This window comes from Bos indicus x Bos taurus, chromosome 5 (assembly GCF_003369695.1).
Source record: "Bos indicus x Bos taurus breed Angus x Brahman F1 hybrid chromosome 5, Bos_hybrid_MaternalHap_v2.0, whole genome shotgun sequence".
NCBI classification, from domain to species: Eukaryota; Metazoa; Chordata; class Mammalia; order Artiodactyla; family Bovidae; genus Bos; species Bos indicus x Bos taurus.
The window spans coordinates 86,279,902-86,298,128 of NC_040080.1; the positions used below are offsets into that span (position 1 = coordinate 86,279,902).

The window sequence follows — 18,227 nt, forward strand, 5'->3', positions numbered from 1 at the left end:
CCCAGGTGATGCTGATGCTGCTGATCTGGGGATCCCCACTTTGAGGAACACTGACTTGGAGGCTTGAATCCAACTCTAGAAAGAAGCTAATTCTGGGGTGACTGTCTGAGGTGTCCTCTGAAATACCATGACACCTTATCACAGCCATTAGTCCACCCCAAACTCCATGGCCATCACCCATGTATGTCTTTCTCAACAGAGTCTGCAAATATAAGAGGAAAAGTGGGTAGAGAGGTTTTTACCCCTCTTTGACTATTGGGCAGTTAAACTATGGTTTCCTAGCACTAAATCCATTAAAAGTGCTGTGTGCTGGCTTCAGCGACTGGCATGCAGGAGAAGCTACACAGTGACATCATTTATGGTAGTGGGAGTGAAGGAGATAAACTCCAGGAGCAAAAGGTCCTACAAACAGAAGCAGGCAGGCCAGGCCTGAGCCTCCAGAGAAAAGAAGGGGTAGCAGCGGAGAATGTCCCTGGTGATGTATGGCCCATCAGAGGACCCCTCATCCTTCTTAACCCTCTTCCTCCTATGAGGTCTCTGGTTGCCCTGGACCTGGTCCCCTTCCTTTGCTGGGGACCCAGCTGTAGGCCACTCTGGGCACTTCTAATTGGTGGCTACTCTGGTGCCACCACCCAGCAGGCAGTGTGAGATTGGAGTGGTTGATCCAGATTCCACTAACATGAGGGATGGATTCTCGGCAACTCTGAGCAAACATCTGCTAGAAACAAAATCATATTCATTGCTTAGATTCTTTAGCAATCTTGTTAATATAGTACCCTATTTCAGCTAAACTATGAGTTTAGATCATCTTTTCTAGTTGGTCTGGGGGCCTAACCATTATGTATAACTTGGTTTCTGAAGGAAAATACATTCCAGGTTGCAAACAACCAACCGACAGTTCTGCACTATGCTCTGCCTATAAGTTGGGGTTCTGCACTAGCTTATAAATTGGGGACTGCCTATGATTAACAAGACTGAATTTCTTTCCTGTACATATGCTGCTGTCCTCACTTCCAATAAGTAACACGAAGGAAATTAGGGATTTGCAGTGTGCTATGTTATTACAACTAGAGAACAGTTCATACCCCAAAGCATGAACCTAGCACTGTTCACTGGTGCTGAGATCCCATCTACCCAAGGAAAGTGTGCTTCTCCCAAAGGCTTAAGGTATAAAATTCGTTAGTCTACTCACATAGCAGAAAAACTTGTACAGCACTTGACTGTGTGATTTAAATTCTACCTAACATCTGTGGTACATGTATTTTTGGCTACGGGTTCACTACTCTGAACAAGAAGAATAAGAACAGTACACTTTACAGCTGCTGCTGCTGCTGCTAAGTCGCTTCAGTCGTGTCCGACTCTGTCCGATCCCAGAGACGGCAGCCCACCAGGCTCCCCCGTCTCTGGGATTCTCCAGGCAAGAACACTGGAGTGGGTTGCCACTTCCTTCTCCAATGCAGGAAAGTGAAAAGTGAAAGTGAAGTCGCTCAGTCATATCCGACTCTTAGCGACCCCATGGACTGCAAATGATGAAATTAATCACTGACAAATTACAGTAGGGTCTATTATATTCAGTCAACAATAAACTTAAATAAACGTACAAAGGTTTTAAAACCCTGTAGTAGTGCAGACATCAACAAGTGCCTCCTCTAAATAAGCATATTTTAAATAATAAAAAAAAAAATCCCATTCTGACACATAAAATCCAGAGATCCAAAAACATCATTACACATCCCAAGCCTCCTCTAAATAAGCATATTTTAAATAATTTAAAAAATCCCCTCTTCTGACACATAAATTCCAAAGATCCAAAAATATCACTATACATCCCAAGAGCTAATGATAATCTTCTAAACTATATGGGCAGAAAGTGAATTTTTATAAGTTAATGAAGAAAATGGGAAGTAGCCTAATATAGCTTGCAAATGAAATTTGTATTTTTTTAATGGAGGGTCATCCACTATCTAGCTATTACATGATTGGGTGTCCCCGGATAAGCTCCAAGGGCCAGGCATCTTGTTTGGTTGAGTTTCTCTTCTGCTTATCTATGGAAGACTGCTGAGAAGGACAGAAATGGCTGTGGGTTTCACTGGGTTAGGAATTTATACATAGGTAGGTACTCATTTCTAAATACCTGAACTCTAATCTCTGTGGATGTAATTCTGGAGCATGACATTAGAACCTATGATGATACTACTAAGACAGGCAGAAAATAATCTTTCCTTTTCCCCCAAGAGGGTCAGGAATGATCCTGATGCTTGCTTTCTGTATGGGATATTAGTCTGTAAAGGGGAGGGGACAGTTCCGTGTTACTCCTGGTAAATATGGAGGCCTCCAGGGATCTCAGTGCGGGAGGAACAGAGCCCAGAGTTAAGTGCCTCAAAACTCTGCCAAGAGCCTATGGTTAGAGGCTACTTATTTCTGGATAAGAAATCTGTTCAGTGAACCGACATGTTTGTTGAATTCAACCAGGATGTAGATATAACACAAGCCCTGTTTTATGAGACTAGCTCACAGGGTCACATGCTTCTCATTGTGTGATACAGACAATCCACGCACAGGCGATGGCCCAACACAGGGGGAATGTGGTACTGGGTTTCTATCCTGTCCCCAGTGCCTTTTCAAGCTACCGTGCCCCATACTTCTCTGCTTTTACAGTCTCTCAGGAATTTCCTTCACTGGCTTTTAGGAGAGGGGCTGGGGTAAGAGTGTCAGCAACTCTGTCCCCTATGTGGGTCACATCAGGTGGGCAATGACAGCCCACCCTTGACCAGGGATGAGGAGAGGGATAGCACTGCCACCAAAGTCCCCATCTTGGGGGAGAAAGGTACACAGTGCTTTCATCCCACGCTGTCCTCAAAATCATCTCTGAAGGCTCTTTTTTCAAGACTGGATGGATGGCTAGTAGAGAAGAAATAGGAATGAGGCTTATTTAAGGTACAAAAATCTTGTATTTGCAATAACCTAAATTTATAGATACAAAGTGTTAGTCACTCAGTTGTGTTCACCTCTTTGCAACCTCATGGACTATAGTCCACCAGACTCCTCTGTCCATGGACTTCTCCAGGCAAGAATACTGGAGTGGGTAGCCATTCCCTTCTCCAGGGGATCGTCCCAACCCAGAGATGGAACCAGGGTCTTCTGCACTGCAGGCAGATTGGGTTCCCTTGGTGGCTCAGACAGTAAGGAATCTGCCTGCAATGCAGGAGACACCAGTTCGATCCCTGGGTCGGGAAGATCCCCTAAAGAAGGGAATGGCTACCCACTCCAGTCTTCTTGCCTGGAGAAATCCATGAACAGAGGAGCCTGGCAGGCTACAGTCCATGAGGTTGCAAAGAGGTGGACACAATTGAGCAACTAACACTTTCACTTTCATAGATATAAAACAAATTTTTTAAAGACCCCCCTAAAGTACCTAATATAAAACAGGACTTACTTTCCCTAGATCATCCTTGGTTAGATACATATGATTTTCTGTGCAAAAAGCTGATGGACATGAGTAGAAGCTGCTGGGTTTATAATTTAAGACAATGTTTTTCCCCCTTCAACAATACAGATGTTGGGCTGAAGGTTATCTGCATCTGAAAAATATTTCCTCATACATTTTGGACAATCTTTTTGTAGGACTTCTGTTTCTCAATTTGTTATAAAGGTGTCGTGGGTCTTCCCCAACAAAGGCTGACTCAGATTATATAGAGTAACTTTGACACAAAGAGGGAAACAAAACTTCATTTGCTAGATAACCCAGATGTGTAGTTCAGTATATTTACCAAGGTAAGAATCATTCCCACCCCTTTCTGAGCTGAGAACACTCACCAGAGAAGGTCTCTGCACAGAGTGGATGGAATGCCAGCGAGGCCATGAGCTGCTGAAGCTCGCCTGCCAGGTGATCAGAACTGCCTCAAATATTGGGCATTCTCTGATCCAACAAGGGTATGTGCCCTGTGACTCTCATCTGATTATCCCTATGTGCTATTTTAACCAAAATAGGCAAATTATTTACGAAACCATTTTTTTCTGTAAAGCAAAATAAATATATACAATTCAAGATTCTTTTCTCTGCTAAAAAGGTACAGATATAAGCTGAACATCAGTAGGAAAATTATTTCAGAATCTGGATGTACAATAAATAAACATGATGGATGATCACGTCTTCAGAGTTCTAAGACGATGAAATCACAAAAAAATAGAGTTAGTAGAGTGAAAAACAATCAACTGTGAAAAGTACTGGAAAATACGATTGCATGAAATTTGGAACCAAAAAAATCGACAATCTTAAAATTGATCCCCAATCCTGGAGAAGGATGAACCATGATAGAAACAGGTCTCTTGTTTTGCTACCAAAGTATTATTTCATTGTCTATCTTGTAAATTTCTGTTTGCTTCTGTAAACTTGCAGAGGAAGTGATGAAGGGTTGCTGATGCGTGATAACTTGACTGCTTTTCTCAGCTGGTCTCAGTGGCCTTCGTCACCACTTGATGAGTAGGCCCAGTCGTAGATGACCAAGGGAATGCTTACCAGGGAAAACAATACTCCCAGACCCAAGAAAAGGGCAGCCTGGAGTAACAGAAAGGCAAGGGTTATTTTCAGGGAAGCAAACATTTCCCATGTATACCCGGGAAAAACAAAAATGATTTCCCTCTCTTTTCATGTCCCCTCATATTTTATTTGGTTGGTTACATCTATTACTGAACTGTGAGATTCTTTCTAAAGTTGTGTGTACCTGATTCTCCAAGGATGGGCAACTAAGAAAAACTAGCTGTGCACAACCATCCTCTGTATTCTGCTCTTTGACTTCATGGAACGAAGGAAAAAGATCATCCTTCAACAACATACAGGTCATGTCATCAGCCAGCCTAGTTTATCACTGGCAGGTAAACATTTCTGTTTGAAAAAGTGTTAAAAGGATATCTAAAAGCAGAGTAGATTTGATCGAGTGAGACAGGAAATGAGTATACAAAATTAAGTGCTTTCAAGGGTTGATGAAGGCCCAGGGGGCAGATTACTAAATCTAAAATCTGGAGAACACAAGCTTTTAAATTGTTTGGTGTTCAGAGTTTCCAATGAGAGCTGAAATTCAAGGAGAAGGATGAAGTGTCAAGACAGCCAGGGCGGGCTAGACTGGAGTCTGGAGGAGGAGACAGAGTTATGGGAAGGGGAGGGGGTGGAGAGTGGGGTTGAGAGGGTTGCATCCAGGCTCACCATCAGCGGTCTGGTGTAACTCCCAGTGAGCCCCTACATAGACTGGATCTCTTGTTTAATGCTATTTGGTAGATCCTCCCAGTGGTTTTATAACAGGAGCAAGGTTGGAGAGGCCCAGAGATTGGTGATCAGTAGGTCTCCACCACTGTCAGATTGAATCTTAAGCTAACTGCCAAAATTTAGTCAAAAACCTCCCCAAAAAACAAAAGTTTGGGACCAGAAGACGGCTCCTTCCTCTCTATCCTCATGAAGCCCCCACTGGTCAGATTTAGAAGGATTTGAGATTTATGGCTTTAGGGATAGTCCTTTTGGGGAAGCAGATGCTCCAGTGGCATCAACGATGCTTCCTCTAAATACACAGGGATGTTCCCCCGTGCCTACGCCCCTCACTGGGGTCTGCTGACTCAGGTAACGTTTGTGATTGGAGTGCTCACACTATCTGGGAGGGCGGCTGAGAAGCCTTCTCCGAGGCCAAACATAATGGTGCTCCAGAAGGTACTCATGTAGCAGCCACTTCACCCCTGCTTCCCTCACTGTCTCCAAGTGCACCACCTTCAAGATGCCCTTGAACTTCACCAGACCTGGAAACAAGAATTCCAATATAGAAAGGTAGTTTCTGAATCCGGGTCTGTTGCTTCAAGGCATTTCTGTCAAATTATAAAAAGACTCAATGCTAACTAAGCTGTTTCAATTAAGGCACTGCAGGTTCCCTGGGCTGAAGGATGGAGTTACAGGACCAGGGACTATACAGAAACAGTGGACCGCAGAAAATTTTTGAGTCCCTTTCCACTTCAGATCTTGCTAATGACAAGGCATCATCCTGGAGAGACACAGGATGATCAATGTCTAATTTCTTGGCTGGCCACTCTGACACAAAAGGAGCAGAACCTGAAGATATTTTGAGGGAATGGAGAAGATCCTGATATGACATTTCAAATCTCCCAAATGGGCAAACACTAGTATGGTTGCCTCCTTCTGAGGTCACTGTAAGTACTAGATGATGGAGATGGACTATTTACCTGGCATAGTTCCATGAAAAACAAACCAGAAAAATGAGAGTGGCTGGCATGAGACATACCCAAATTTGTTGAGTTCCCTTGTCTCCATCTTGGCTTGTGATTTTTAAATAAAGAGATGAAGGAAGAATGAAAATAAGCATATTAGCAGATGTAACGCCTGGAAAATAAGAAAAATCGAGGTTATCATTGTGAAAGTTTAACTTTCTAAACAGCTATCATAGAATAAGCAGCAGGTCAGAAAGCCATACCAACGACTCCAAAAATATCCTTCATGGAGGGTATGAAGATCACCAACAAGTTGATAATAACCAGGAGTAGGATGGTCACCAAGACATGACGACATAAATTAAACTTTGTTTTCTTAGCCAGTTCAAATAAAGAAGATCGAACCTGCAGAAAAAGAAAGCAAAAGGTCCTGTCATGCCTCGAGCTTGATGCCTTTCGTGTTTCTCATCAGTTATGGACGGATTGGGGCGTAGGCATTTGGACATGGTCAGTCCACACCTCGTGAGTTTATAGATGGCTTAAACGTCTGACAAACCAGGGGGCTGGACATAAGATGGAAAGTCCTTTTCTTTATGAGTAGGTAGTTTTCTTTTGCAGGGGGTGGGGGGTGGGGGACAGTTTCTATTTAATCTGTGACTGAGCACTCTCTTCTGGTCCTTCTATATTGCCCTGTCTTGGATGACTGGGAGTCAAATAGTCTACCTACATTTCTCTGTAAGGAAGAGGGATAGACTAATCAGAACTGACTCATCCGTCAGAAAGCTACCCTAACTCACTGATACCACTTTCTTTCCAAAGACCTTTGAGATCCTTCCCTGAGGCAGTTTCAATGATGCAGGAATTCCCCACAGCAGCCTTGATCTGCAAGTGGCTCCTCAAGGCAGCACGGAAGAGGAGCCCTCAGCTTTTAGTCAGGTTGCACTGAGGCCTTTTACTCACCGTGAAAAATAACACAGGCACGGTGAGGATGACGGCCATGATGACTGCCAGCCGTACCGTCAGGATAAGGATGTCGTTCTTGCTCTGGTACTTGTGGAGGAGGTCGGACTGCACGCTTTCTAAAATGAGGCGGAATGTGAAAAGGCATTAAAACAAGACAAAAGAATTATCATGGAGTGATGGGTTTCCTGAACCACAAAGGATCTGTAAACTAAAGAAGGCAAGGAAAGCAATGCTCTGGGAACTGAAGTGTCTATTCAACAATTTATAAAGTTGGAGAGCAAAGTCCCCATGTGAGACATGCCCCACCTGTCCATACCTGCAGCAAAAAGGAGTGTAAGAGTAATCACCAGAAATTACACAGAGTGTAATTTACACTAAACTAAACCTAGGAGTGAGCTGAGGTTAGGCATACCATATGGCTGAAACACAAAGCCCTTCTTCATCTAGATTCTCTTCAACTTGGTGCCACTCATCCAACAATGCCCATCAGCCTCAGTCTCGCTGAGTGGGCTGCAGGCCACCTCCAGCCTCTTTCAAAGACTTCTGTTATCACTCAACGTCCAAGCAGAAGTGCCCATGGAACTTCACTGCTGCAAGGAACGCATTCTCCTCTTCCAGATACGTTTTCCTCATAAAGCTTATATACCACTTTGAACTTTTTCTTAACACTGAACTTTAGAAAGTGTCACTTCAAAGACAAGCAAAGCTAGAAAAGCAGTCACTGAGCAAGAAAAAGCTCACTCCTGCCCTTTTTTAAAGAATAATTGCTGTTTTTTAAATATTTATTTTTATTTATTTATTTGACCATGTCAGGTCTTAGTTGCTGTGTGTAGAATCTTTAGTTGTGGCATGTGGGACTTAGTTCCCAGACCAGGGATCAAACCCAGGCCCCCTTCATTGGGAGCATGGAGTCTTAGCCACTGGACCACCGAGGAAGGCCCACTCCTGTTTTTTTTAATCAATGACTATACAGCAGTTAGTTGTAATTTGGATGTGCTCTGGAGAGGAGCTAAGCTCAAGGTCCTTCTACTCTGCCATTTTGTCTCCAACTCAAAAATCCACTCCTTTGACAAGAGATAGTTCCCTTCCCATCTCAAGGTTCAGGGTGTGGAATTCCAGTTCCATTTAACAGTCTGGGCCAGAGATAGGTCTCAATTTTAGAAAAAGGATCCTAGATTATAATAAAAATCTCCTTAGTTCTAATTTCCTTGATTCAAAATTCATAACCATCTAAAAGTAGCTTAGCTTTTTTTCTTGCTGCCGTCTCTGGGGTCGCACAGAGTCGGACACGACTGAAGCGACTTAGCAGCAGCATCAGCAGCAGCAAGAGTATTGAAAGGTTTTGATATTCTATTCTATGTGGGAAAAAAATGGATTTGCCACAAAAAAATCATAGCTTAAACAAGGCAACAGTGAGACCAGTCAACTAATATTAGGCTCTCTCTCTCTTTCCCTCCCTTTACCCACCCCCAAGCCCTGCAACTCTTCAGGAAACTTGAGAACACTGTCTTTATGCAGAAATTAAATGTGGTATTTATGGATTCATTAGACAATGCTCTTCTCCATTGCTTGTGAAAATGGTAATTAGGGAATTCCCTGAAGGTCCAGTGGTTAGGAGTCAGTGCTTTCACTACCAAAGGCTGGGTTCAATCTCTGGTGGGGGAACTACGGTCTCACAAGCTGTGAGGCTTGTGGTAATGGTAATAATACAACTGTATAATCAGGGAAGCCTTTCCAGGCCGAATTAATCATCTCAAATGTGTTTAAATTTTGAGACATTTGTGTTTATGAAAAAAAGTGCCCCCAAGAAATGTTATTTCATAGAGAATGTAATGTGAAATTTACGTATTCAAATTTAAAACAGCTCCCAAACTGTAATGATAATGAAAGATGTTAAATAAAATTGCAGGATGATTGGAATAGAAGAGGATGAAGGAGCAGTAAGGTAGACTATTCATACAGGGTCAATAAAAGTTACAAATGAAACTTTGTTCTTTTTCAGATTTCATTTAACTCTGTCATTGCTTCATATTAAAGCAAAGCTCCACCTGCTGCTGAACAATCAGGTGTTTTATTATTAATTAACACACAGTGTCATGAGTGTAGCACTCTACTCTTTCTCACTTTCCAAATCTATCTCTGTCTCTCTTTTCTATTAATGGAAAATGACCCAGTTCACAACAGCAATTAGGAAAGCCTTCACTGATACAGTTCTAAACCTTCCTTAGTAAAGGTGACATGCTTATAAAATGCATTTTTTTTAAGGACAGTATTAGGAGAAAAAATTATGGTAATTATTCTACTGCATAGTCAGCATGAATATGTAAAGGAACCATAGCCATTTGCTTTAAGCAGAAGAAAAGATCAGTAAAATCAATGGATAGATTTGTTGCTTTTGGGGGTTATCACATTGAAATATCAGTACATATTTTGATACTGATTTTTACTAATTTACTTACTAATACCTATAGTTAGGTACTGACAGAAGGTACTTACCATAGAATGTCAAGTAGCCAAAAATGGCAGTCAAGAAATACATAACAAACATGGCGAAAAAGGAGATATTTGAAACCATCTGCATCTTTTTCTGTGATCGACTAAAAACAAAGAAAAAGAAATTTGAAAAATTAAAAACCATGTTATTGAATGTAAACACAAATATTAACCCTGAAGAATGGAACTTAACTTTCTTTCTAACAGGCTTGGGCTGACTTGAGCTGCTATAATTACCCCCAGTAATTACAGCAAATATGCCAGTTTCCAATAACTTTCTTTACACTGATTGGGTATTGAGAGAGAAAGAGCCATGGAACAAACAATGCCTTGAATGTTCTTCCTCATTCTTTTGGAAGAATATTGAGTTCTCATCTGAAGGGCAGAGAGTGTTTTTTTAATATTTGTTTGATACTATCTCCACACTCAGGACGCACAGGAAAAAGGCAGAATAAGTTCCAATGCTGTTTCCTTGGCTCCAGAGATCAGGCACTGAGCTAGAATTTGACTGGGAGTTCTGTCACTAAAGCTGCTATTTAAGGTCTGATTTTCCCATCGAATAGCCTCAGGGAGGGTTTCCCAGGTGGCTCAGTGGGTAAAGATTCACCTGCAATGCAGGAGATACTGGTTCCATCCCTGGGTCGGGAAGATCCCCTGGAGGAGGGCATGGCCACCCGCTCCAGTATTCTTGTCTGGAAAATCCCATAGACAGAGAAGCCTGCAGACTGAAGGCCACGGGGATGCAAGGAGTCAGACTTGACTGAAGCGACTAAGCACGCATGCACTCACACAGCCTCAGGGAAGCCTGTATGTCTTCACAGCAATGAGTGCCCAGAAACTCACAGCTGGGATAATGAAACGCTCTCTCTTTCTCTCCTAGGTCAAGTTTATCTTGGGAGTTTGCATGAACCTCTAAGTTTCTTTAGCTGCCCAAACAATTAATCTCCAAGACTTGTACTCAAGAGTAGGCCACCAAGAAGCAGGACATTTGACTGTGTCATAACAGGAAGTATGGAACACAAGACAAATTGAGAAGTACCCACATAAGACAACTACAAACTAAAAGCAGAACTATTAAGTTTAAAAGATGCCAAAGATATCTTTTAATTATCTTATGTTTAAATATCTTAAATGTAAGATCATAGAGTAGGACTAATGTATGCAAAGATAGGTAGATGTAAATACTTCAAAACTTAGTCATGAATCAATTTAAAATGAAAGAGGAACAATCATGAGTGAATTCAATCCTGAGTAACATCATCTTTCTTTCAAAATGGAAATAGATAACTATATTGTATATCTTTTCTGAGCTTAAGACTATGCCATGATGCCTATTTCAAGAAACAAGAAAAATGTCAAACAATCTACCCTGACACCTAAAGAAACTAGAAAAAGAAGAACAAAGTCCAAAGTCAGTATAAGAAAGGAAATAAAAATGAGTGGAATAAATAAAATAGAAACTAAAAAGATAACAGAAAGGATCAATGAAACTAAGAACTGATTCTTTGAAAAGACAAACACAATTGACAAACCTTTAGCTAGGCTTACAGAGAAAAAAAGACAGAAGGCCCTGATAAATAAAATCAGACACAGAAGAGAGTAAGTACCAACAGACACCATCGAAATACAAGAGACTACAAGGGAGTATTATGAAAGTTATATGCCAACACACTGGACAACCTAGAAGAAACGGACAAACGCTTAGAATCATATAACCTTTCAAGACTGAATCATGAAGAAACAGAAAATATGAATAGACCCATCACTAGTACAGAGACTGAAGCGGTCTTCAAAAACCTCTGGAAGAACAGAAGTCTAGGACCAGAGGACTTCACTGGTGAATTCTACCAAACATTCAAAGATTTAATACCTATCCTTTGCAAACTCTTCCAAAAATCTGAAGAGGAGGGAATGGTTCATAACATGTTATGAGGCCAAAATCTTTGTGATACCAAAACCAGACAAAGAAAACACCAAAAAGGAAAATTGCTGGCTAATATCTCTGATGAATATAGATGTAAAAATCCTCAACAAAATATCAGCAATGACAAACCGACAGCAAACATCACTCTAAATGATGAAAAATGGAAGCTATCCCTCTAAAATGAGGAAGAGGACAAGGATGCCCACTCTTACCACTCTTATTCAGCCTAATAGCAGAAGTCCTAGCCAGAGCAATTAGGGAAGAAAAAAAATAAAAAGCATCCAAATTGGAAAGAAGAAAGTAAAACTGTCACTATTTGCAGGTGACATCATTTTATACACCGAAAACCCTGAAGACTCCACCAAAAAACTATTAGAGATAATAAACAAGTACAGTAAAGTTGCAAGGTACAAAAATCACACAAAAATCTGCCATGTTTCTATATGCTAACAATGAGAGAACAGAAAGAGAAATTAAGAAAACAATCCACTTATAAATGCAACAAAAAGAATAAAATATCTAGGAGTAAATTTACAAGGATGTAGCTACAGAGAATAGAGTCGTGGTTACCAGCAGGGAAAGGGAAGAGGGAGGACGAAATGGGTAAAGGAGATCCACTGTATGGTGATGGATGGAAACTATATTTTTGTGAGCAGGACGTAGTGTGTATGGAAGTAGAAATATCAGGTTGTACACATGAAACCTATATAAGTTGTAAACCAGTTATCTCAAAAAAGAGACTATGACATGATAAATATTTTTATGTAGAAAGTCTGATAATAAGAGAGGCTAAGAAGAGAACCCATTAGGGAATTCATAAGCAGTCCTTCCATTTTCTTTAGAAGAGCAATCAAAAACAAATCCATAATCACTGTAATAGTTGAAAATGAACAACAATATTCTTCTGTCCAGTTTGTGGTCTTAAAACATTCATTTCTTCATGCCTGTTTTACCAGCCTCCAACTAAACCAAAAGGCAAATCATATACAATGTATTCAGTGGTTCACAGATGAATCTGAAGATTACCATTATTCATTTGCAAACTAATCACAAGTGATATAAAGCAACACAAACACTTGAACTCTCTTGAGTAACACAGTATTTGAAAAACCAAATTAATAAGAAAAAGCCCACATAATAAATGCTTTTTATACATTTATGGACAAAATATACTGCAGGTTTGTGTCTTGCTCAAGAATGACAAAGTAAATGTTGAAGCTGGGCTATGGAAGTTCATGATATGAGTCCATTTATTTTGATACAGCACTTGCCTATTAATGAGGGGCTGTAAAATGATTCAGTTTGAAAAAAAAAATTAAACAAATCTCTTACTCTTTAAGTTCACTGTAAATTGGCAGGACCGACGGGTGGCAGACAAAAGCAAACGCAATTGTTGGTAAAGCGTACACGGTCTATTTGGGAGGAAAAAATAAACGTTACGGAAAGGCATTTTACCATAAAAACTGTATTGCTCCAGTATTTCTGAGCTGTCTTTTTATCTGACAGCCCTTCAGAATCCTTGGATTATTTGGTTATTAGGGGAGCTTTGGTATCTAAAATAGGAGCAGCTTTTCTAAGACAGCTTATCTAGCTTGAGCCATTATGCACTTGGCAGAGAGGGGTTTTACAGCCAAGCTCACCTACGCTGTATTTTACGTTCCCCAGGCGTTGCATCACCTGTATTAATGTGGCACTAGCTGGTTACAAGCACTTTCCTCTGTTATTTCACTGAGTCCCCACAATCCTGAGACAGACCAGCACTGTTCTCCTGGCTCCCTCCAAGACAGGCAAGGCAACACAGCCAGAACATGCACCTTCGTTTCACTGCTCTCTGTTTTATAAGGGGTGCATCAGTCAGACTTAAATATGGATCTAAAAAGAAAATGACTTTCTTAAAAGAAAACTACTTCACTACTTTAGGGTACCTTTCAGAGTTAAAAGACAGCAGGTGACAGATCAAACTAAATTAGTTTAATAGAAAAAGATAATTCAAGATAGTAACTTCTTATGCAAAAAGAAGCTGGCAGAGAAGAAGGGAAAAGTAACATTTCTCATGCTATAATTTTGCCCAAGCAAGGTATCAGGCACATTCTAAGAAACCCTGTAAGATACACAATAGAGTCATCATTTTACAAATGGGGTTGACAATTTGCCTGAGAATTCAAATCCAAGCCTGACTGTCTCCATAGTCTACCCTTCCCCAATATGTCGTATGAATGTTCCTGAAGTGCCAATTTGTGGTGGGGTCTATATTTCAACTGTGCAAGCTGGGGAAGTTTGAGGTGTTCCTTTCTGTCAGCACGAGACAGAAGCAGTGAGCTGTGGGATGGGGATGGGTGGGAGGGGGGCTCAAAGGGAAGGCGTAGACACATATCAGGACTGATTCAAGTTGTACGGCAGAAATCCACACAACATTGTAAAGGAAGTATCCTCCTATTAAAAAATTAGTTTTAAGAAAAGAAGAAACAGTGGGCTAAGGATGTTATTAATTTGTTTTTAAAGAACTATAAGAAATAGCAGAGCTGAGATAATTGTGCAGAAAGAGCTTTTCACAGAGAATACTTTAGGTTGTCCTACACTAAACTGGGTAAAGGGGAGCATGAAGTACACCATCTGTATATTTCTTCAAGGTCATTAAATGGACTGTGGCATTTGAAACCTGTGGTACCCTGTTCCTTTGAGAATCAACGCATCAAAGACAGTTTAATTAAAACAAGTTTAAGAAACACAATGTCCTTTGTAAAAACACCCCTATTTTTATATCTAAAGGACAAGAAACTTACCTTTGAATTAAAGGTAACATATTTTGGCGTACACATGTCCGGATTTGTTGAATTAGGAATTGTTGAATTTAGCTCTGGAACAGAACAGGTAATTTTAAATTTCTTGTAGATAACCTGGCATTAAAAAAAAAAAGGAGAAACAATCAAACTTTGTCAAATAAAGCCCAGTAATGCGTAATTATTACGTAGCATCGTACTATGGCAAAACCAGGCCAACCATTTCAACCAGCACTTACCACAATTAGGAAAAAAACCATACAGCTCAAGGAAAATCCACTAGTATAGCCAAGATAACCTAAAAAGAGTTTAAAGAATTATTATTTTATCCATCACCTCTTTCAATGCATTATTTCAAGCACAGTTTAGGGTTCCAATAATATCCATACATGCTAATATGAATATAAGATTTTCTATTTGATAGGGCTATCTTATTTGGCAAAAAATGGTGACTTTAAATTAAAACAATACAGTAGTATGTGCTTTGATTCCAGTTCTTCCTGACACACTAGAGAATGCAGATTTTCAGAGTCCAGGGGAAAAGAGCCTCCCAAATTTGGCTATCGGTCTCTGCTGCCGTATTCTAATGAATTCCTATAGCCAAATCCATTTACTCCTTGATCCACTCAATAGTTCTTGATTATGTACCTATTGTGTACATACTGAATATGCACAGAAGAGATGAAGTGATTTCTAGGGATAAACTGAGCACCCAAGGCACTCGACCTTGTTCCCCTTAGAATGCCTGGGAGATCTCTGAGCACCATAAGCTCCAGAAAGGCAGAGTTAAGTGGTCTCTGGGGGCTGCACGGTGCTCACCTCTGGGGGAGAAGAGTCCTTCTCCACTAGCATGAAAAAGAGCTATGTATACACAGAAAAGCTTAAACAGAGACTCAGAAACCAGAAAATTAAGTAGCTTTAAAGAAAAAATCCACTTATAGGTCTAAAAGAACAGCTACAGAGGTGTGGTAAGAACTTGAGATGTCTGCCTCGAATGAGCCCAGAATTATAAGGAAATGCATTTCAGTGCCATTAGACTGGATAGAGGTCTGGCTGCATTATTTCACACATGAAATTTTCATAACATCAGGGATTCTTGTCTCCAAATATAAGCACACATGCAAAAATGTCAAAGCCAAGTGGATATGGCTTAGTGATCATCTACCACTTTTCACTTCTCTCTCTCCCTTCAGTGAGGCAAATCATTGAGACTGGTTAGACTCTGATCGTTTAAGACTGATTCATAATATCAATTTTTGCCTGTTCAGTACTCAGTCCTGACTGACTCTTTGCAACCCCATGGACTGCCAGGCTTCCCTGTCCTTCACCATCTCCTGGAGCTTGCTCAAACTCATGTCCGTTGAGTTGGGGATGCCATCCACCCATCTTGTCCTCTGTGGTCCCCTTCTCCTCTGGGTAAAAATATAAGCCACTTTCTGTCTTGGTATTAGCTATGAAATTCTGTCCATCTAAACAATCAGAATGTGTAAGACCTTCTATGAGGAGAATTCCATTTTTTGGACTTTGGACTTTTAGACAGAGCATTTTCTGCTGCTGGCCCCAGGACCCCCTTTACCCTTCCATGGCTTAGAAGAGGGACTGCTTACAAAGTCACATATGAGCCAGTGTTTTTAATCCCCTATTAAAGTCATGCCTCATTAATACTTACAATTTATTATTCAATCTTTACCCTGCAAGTCAAAGTAGGGAGCAAAGTTGTTTGTTTTTATTAGGTTTCTGATTCATCTGAGTGCTATAGAGACTGTGATAAAAGCAAGATCTTACCTAAGTTCTTCAAGAGACACAGAGGGAGAATTATGCCAAAGGTAACGACCACCACCAGCAGGCGGCCATCCACGTACCAGGCTCTGAAAGGCATTGAAGCAGATAGCCATATTTTCTTAGAAAGCGACTTTTTTTTCTCACAAGGAAAATTTCACAATATTTTTAAAAATTAAAAAAAAAATTTTTTAATGGTAATTATTATTCGATTTTATCCAAACACTTTAAGCCAACCACTAATCATTTACTATCATCTGTCTCTCCATGTGACCGAGGAAGAGATACTTCTTTCCCCCTGCTCTCCCCCACTGGCTATGTGTGCCATTCCTCTGAATTATTTATATGACTTCAAAGCTGAATGCACACATTACGTTTTGTCAAATTACAACTTGTCTTATCAATTATTTAAAGAGAAAGTTCCTTTTTGCTTGGCTTGGTGAATATCGTCAAAAAATAAGCCACCACAGGTAGGCATTGCTTACTCCCTAATCGCTTGTATTTGACCTTGAATCCTGATGCTAGAACACTAGGCACTCTGGTTTCTACAATTCTCCCTTGAAAGAAGACAGAGAAACTAAGACTAATAAGAACTGTTGAACAAGAGGTAGTCAAAACACAGCAGTGTGCCAAATGCAGAGGCAACATTTTCCAAGGTTGGCTACATCTTTAACGAGGTTGGCTCATGTCAATTCTGCTCCCAAAATGTTCTGTCTCTTCTTTAAGGAAGAATTTTGGGTCTTAATTTTGCATGTTCTATTTCTGCATTAGAAATACTCCATATCTGTTCTATTTCAGAGAAACTAGATGTCGATTTCAAGCTCTTGGGAAGTTGCAGGACTTGGCGTCTATAGCACGGCTGATGAATCTATCTTTTAAATGCTCAGATTCAAACGGTTCTCCTTGCTTCCTTCATTTATAAACCCCTAGAAACAACAAACCAAGAAAAAACAGCCTAGGGAAAATTCTGTTCCTGCAGTCTTCATAAAACAAAAACTTAGGTTATTAGCCCTCATTTCAATTAAAAACATTTTAGTTATCTTTTAAACAACAGTCTAACTTACGAAAATTCCTCTTCTTTTCCCATTAGAAATTTTATGGCAGAAGGTAGCTCATTTTTTACTATGAAGAGGTAGCTCAGCATTGCTAGAAGAAAATGAGAACATTTTTAGAAAGGAGATACTGAGGCTCATGTTGCAAGCTATACAAAGATGACCAGACTGTCTCTAGGCTAACCTTCAGTAGGACATAAAGATGGCTGTAGACACTGTCCAAGTACCCTGGTTGTAAGTGTAACTGGTTGTAAGTGACTACTGTCTCTGCTTCACTTTCATTGCACAATTTTAGCAATGAGAATTGCTAAATTGTGTTAAAATTGAATTGTGTTAAAATTCATGTGGCCACCCAACCACTAAGATTAGAAAAAATAGTAATAACATTCACAACTTTAATGTATAGAAAAAACAATCTTTTTACCTCCAGTGTTCTGTAGGGAGGTGGCTCCAAAGATGACAAGTTTCCCTGTGGTACCAAAGACCTGTTCTCCCAGCTTTTCATAAACCATGCAGCCTGTTTAAAAAACCATAGATGAGAACAGAAAAAGTGATGAGTTCCCTACATTAAAAATAGCCAAGATTTCACCATTCTCTTGAATATTCCCCAAGTTACTGTGTCTTTATCAAAAATCATATACATAGTCTTCTTGGCTTTGTAAGGATTAAGGCATTCTCATTACAAAACAAAAACAACTTGTTGACTTTTAAAAATGTCAGACATGAGCACCATTTTTTTTTTTTCAGGTTGGCTACAAAACATTACAAGTAAATGATTAGGTCATAAGCCTTATTTTTATTTTAATTATCTCAAAAATTTCCCTACTTTACTTGGGGGGAAAGTCCCACTCTAATTTTATTCTCAGGTCTGGTGTATATCATTAAAATAAAAATTTGTTTTAAAAATAAAAACCCTGATGGCTGGGAAGAAAGGTTTCTTTTGAATGAATTACCTGAACTGATGAGGCTAACAAGGAATAATAATATTCCAACAATGCCTTGTGGGTTCTAAATATAATAACATAAAAA

General features: G+C 40.1%; 1 protein-coding gene across 1 annotated transcript in view; it reads right to left on the minus strand.

Annotated features, from left to right (window-relative positions):
- Positions 1-3,323: 3,323 nt before the first annotated feature.
- SLC38A1 (solute carrier family 38 member 1) overlaps positions 3,324-18,227 on the minus strand; it is a 73,466-nt gene continuing 58,562 nt past the window's right edge. The window contains exons 7-17 of the mRNA XM_027542651.1: positions 17,623-17,715; positions 17,211-17,292; positions 16,153-16,235; positions 14,607-14,665; positions 14,371-14,484; positions 12,920-12,999; positions 9,667-9,767; positions 7,168-7,286; positions 6,471-6,612; positions 6,282-6,379; positions 3,324-4,558 (exon numbers count right to left, since the gene is read on the minus strand). Coding sequence (XP_027398452.1) covers positions 4,457-4,558; positions 6,282-6,379; positions 6,471-6,612; positions 7,168-7,286; positions 9,667-9,767; positions 12,920-12,999; positions 14,371-14,484; positions 14,607-14,665; positions 16,153-16,235; positions 17,211-17,292; positions 17,623-17,715 — 1,073 coding nt within the window. The 3' untranslated portion in view covers positions 3,324-4,456. The remainder of the gene's footprint in view (positions 4,559-6,281; positions 6,380-6,470; positions 6,613-7,167; positions 7,287-9,666; positions 9,768-12,919; positions 13,000-14,370; positions 14,485-14,606; positions 14,666-16,152; positions 16,236-17,210; positions 17,293-17,622; positions 17,716-18,227) is intronic.